Source organism: Malus sylvestris, chromosome 5 (genome assembly GCF_916048215.2).
Source record: "Malus sylvestris chromosome 5, drMalSylv7.2, whole genome shotgun sequence".
In the NCBI taxonomy this organism is placed as follows: Eukaryota; Viridiplantae; Streptophyta; class Magnoliopsida; order Rosales; family Rosaceae; genus Malus; species Malus sylvestris.
The window spans coordinates 23810151-23813868 of record NC_062264.1 but is presented as its reverse complement, the minus strand read 5'-3'; the positions used below and the strand labels follow the sequence as shown (position 1 = coordinate 23813868).

Genomic DNA, 3718 nt, shown 5'->3' with positions numbered 1-3718 from the left:
TTACTACAATTTACTCTTATTATTAGCAAAATTCAAGCCTTCGTTCACTTTCATTGCAGAACATACAGGAATAAGATGCAGATGAAATTAAATATACAGTACTAGTACTGCAGGATATGGTGGATACCAAATTTAATTACGTTTGCAAATCCTCATGGTTTTCTGTTTTAAGAAACTTCTTTAACCACTTCGCTGAGTCTTTAGGATGTCTTTTCAATCCATCTTTGAAGTCGATATAGTTGATGCCGAACCTAACAGTGTATCCGGTATTCCATTCCATGTTGTCGAACAATGACCATATGAAGTATCCCATCACGTTAACACCCTCCCTGCTTAAAAAACCGAATCAAATACAATCGGATTAGTAAAATTATTGATCAAATGAGTGAGAAGAAGTCATGCTTTCCTTAGGCTATGCACTTAGCTACTTACTCGATCGCTCTATGAATATAATGGATATGGCGATCGAGATAGTCGATTCTTTTCTTATCAGCAAGGGATTCCTCAATAGGTATGTTCGGATCATTGGGGTCGTCATATCCTACAACATGAAAGAGATTAGGTTATATAATATGTTTAACAAATGAGATGGCCTAAAAATATAGAAATGTGAACATATGTTGATATTTGATGCTGTAATTACCATTTTCTGTGATGTAAATAAGTGGATTCTGATACTTTCGCTTTGTGTAAACCAATAAATCTCGAATTCCTCTCGGGTAAACATGGAGCCAGTCTGAAGCTCCCTGCCAAACCATTTAAAACACGTTACGAGAAGGTTAGTCTAATGATATATCTCTTTCAAATGTTGAACCAGTTACGAAGTTCACCCATCTCCATTTATCCAATAGAAAGGAAAATGCAACGTACCAGTGGACCGATAGGAACGCCATTATACTCGACTGCCACAACATCATGTTCCAAAACCTTGTAAGTATATGTAGAGCAAATTAAGAAGAAAACTTGTTAGTTATTTCTGCTCACCTGATTGATTAACGAGAGCGTCTGTCTTGTAGTTTGGTTTTGCATCATTTTGATGAGGAACATTAGCTGCATAAGTTCCTGAGTAGTAATTTAGTCCAATAAAATCATAAGAACCTTTTAGCATCGCGGATTGCTCTTTAGTGAACTTCGGCAATCGATTTTCAACAAGAGCTTGCATGCTGTGTGGATAGTGACCCTTCACCAACGGGTCCATAAACCTAAATATCAAATCGAAGATTTCAAATATTACTTTTAACTTAAACACATATATGAGATCAGTTTAATCAAATTAGTAATGATTCCTTAATCTGCAATATCCATCTAATATCCTGCCTGTAACACACACACACACACACACACATACCATCCATATGAAAAATCCAAAGCTCTTTTAGCTGCATCTTTGTCGTTCCTTTCTTCAGTCACTGGAACATACCAATCTGAGTTCAACGTTATCCCTATCACTCCCTTTTGTGATTTCTGTGCATTATGCATGCATGTTCAACATTTGATTGTTATTTGAATATAACCACACAAAAATTAAACTTAAGTATAATTAGTGGTGGTAACTCAAAAATTGTAAGTACAAGACCTGATATTTTTCTCTATATAACTTTACGGCTGCTGCATGAGCTAGAAGTTGGTGGTGTGTCACCAAATATGGCTCAGTCCCAGAATCTCCACCGAGGCAATTTAATTTTAACCAGTCAGAACATCGGCCTGGTGCATACTTCCCGGTTGTATAACCATTCTTGCTTACGCTTAATGGTTCGTTCAACGTGATCCAATGCTTAACTTTGTCACCAAATTCTCTGAAGCAAAGCTCAGCGTAGTCCTGAAAATCATCCCTACAGTATATTATACAAGAAAATCAGAAAAATTGGAATCAGAACATAGAACTTAATCCTACACACTGGAAAATTCATATACCATTTTCACTTACACAACTTTAGGACTTAAGAAACCACCGTAGTCATCCTCCAACCCTTGAGGAAAATCCCAATGAAAGATTGTGAGAAAGGGCTTTAGACCTGCAGTTTTTAACAACTAATAATATATAGCAAAACTAAATACATACACTAATTAGTTTAAACCCTTTTTCATAGGAAATGCATTGCATTACCATTGGCTAGAAGCTCGTTGATGAGGTTCTTGTAATATTTGATTCCTTCGTAGTTCACACCCCCACTTAGCTTTCCATCTGATCGAATACAAATTGATTGTTCATAGAAAGAGTCAGACAACAATTACAATAATAAAAGTATGTAATCTCCTAATTTCCTGATTGTAAAAAATCATTATATTAATAGTCTAATTACCTGGCAACAGTCTAGACCATGAGATCGAGAATCTGTAAGCATCAAGGCCAATGTCTTTCATAATCTGAACATCTTCCTGTAACAAAAAATTAATTAATTAGAAAATCCAATCAGAATATATGGCATAATATTTAGAAGAAAGCATGTACCTTATAGCGATGATATTCATCAACGGCCACATCTCCAGTGCTACGGTCAGTTATCCGTTCTGATTTTTTTTCATAAAAACATGCAAAAAATGTCCCTTTTCAGTTTTATTTTTAATTAAGTGATGACTTTGTTACAAATTGATCAGACATGAATTAATAGAACAGAAGAGAGACCTGGATGGTTGTGCATGTATGTATCCCATATACTTGGTCCCCTACCACCTTCATTTGCAGCACCTTCATACTTAAATTCACACGCATAAATATACATTAATTAAGGGTAAGCATATCTAATTAGAATCTTAAAAGATAAACAGTTTAATTAGAGGTATACCTGGTAAGCCGATGAAGCTGTCCCGAACACGAAACCCTTGGGAAAACTGCTCCGGTTGAGCGAGGCAGATGATTCATCAATGTTCTTTGCCTTGACGGATTTTCCACTACTTTTCAATGCACAACCAAGAACAAGTAAGAGGCCTAAAAGGAGGGTGCATTTTGCCATAACGTTTAAAATTTAATTTGCATTTTTCTAAAGTCTGAATTGGCCTTTAATTATATATACAGTGGAACTGTTGAGGGAAAAAAGCATGACTCTCATACATATCATTAAAGCTGTTGGAGAAAAAGGAAAGTCAGGCCTCTGGCCTTTTAATTGCAATTAGAACCGGTCAATTATGCGTAAAATCTGTTTTAAGTTAGTGAATTTGTGTCTTTATGTCTTTTTTGCTAAATAGATCAAATTCAAAGAATTAAAGAGAGAAAATAACTAAAAATATCTAATTATAAGTCATTGGGTTAATCGTGGTGAGACTGATGAATACAAGTAGGATAGTAATTTAGGATCTGAAACCCTCATTTGCATAATATATAAGCTTACAGAATCTTTAACAATACTCATACTTTTTACCAAATGCTATATTTCTTAATCGCATGTATGTGTTAGATCAGTTGGTCAAAATAGTGCGTTTTACTCACACGAAAATGATTCACTTTTCTTGTATATTACAAAGTGAATTAAATATGTTACGCTTAATGAAAAAAAAAAAAAACTGCAGCTACTCTGATTATTCTTTCAAATTTTTGTCTTAACTTTTTTATTAATCTCTCGTCATGAGTTTCTCCATGTTGTGGTTAGCTGGTGCAACTTGAGGTTGTTCCGACACATTGAGGTAGCGACAAATTTAGATGGCGAGGGATGCATGGAGGACCAGGTCAGTGGGCAGCTGCCGATATTGGAGCAGTGCAGAGGTCCCTTCCGCATGAAGC

General features: G+C 35.5%; 1 protein-coding gene across 4 annotated transcripts; it reads right to left on the bottom strand.

Annotated features, from left to right (window-relative positions):
• LOC126620605 (cyanogenic beta-glucosidase-like) lies at positions 1-3075 on the bottom strand. Of its 4 annotated transcripts, none has more exons than XM_050288806.1 (13): positions 2787-3075; positions 2627-2696; positions 2453-2511; positions 2304-2379; positions 2108-2185; positions 1928-1970; positions 1577-1832; positions 1349-1464; positions 985-1202; positions 871-902; positions 644-746; positions 433-541; positions 1-332 (listed from the first exon to the last, which is right to left on the bottom strand). In XM_050288806.1, the coding sequence occupies exons 1-13, from the start codon at positions 2952-2954 to the stop codon at positions 137-139; spliced, it is 1524 nt and encodes a 507-aa protein (XP_050144763.1). In that variant the 5' UTR covers positions 2955-3075; the 3' UTR covers positions 1-136. The 4 variants fall into 4 exon arrangements, with proteins under 4 accessions (XP_050144763.1, XP_050144761.1, XP_050144762.1 ...); XM_050288804.1 differs by having other exon boundaries at positions 1928-2015; positions 2787-3073; XM_050288805.1 differs by having other exon boundaries at positions 1-329; positions 1928-2015; positions 2787-3071.
• Positions 3076-3718: the final 643 nt, after the last annotated feature.

What these genes read in the sequence shown, in the direction of transcription:
- LOC126620605 (XM_050288804.1), bottom strand. Translation starts at nt 2,954, where the DNA reads ATGGCAAAATGCACCCTCCTTTTAGGCCTCTTACTTGTTCTTGGTTGT. An exon ending in GCGTTCCTATCGGTCCACTG is followed by an intron (nt 747 to 870) that starts GTACGTTGCATT and finishes ATGGTTTGGCAG; the next exon opens with GGAGCTTCAGACTGGCTCCA. An exon ending in TATATTCATAGAGCGATCGA is followed by an intron (nt 333 to 432) that starts GTAAGTAGCTAA and finishes CGGTTTTTTAAG; the next exon opens with CAGGGAGGGTGTTAACGTGA.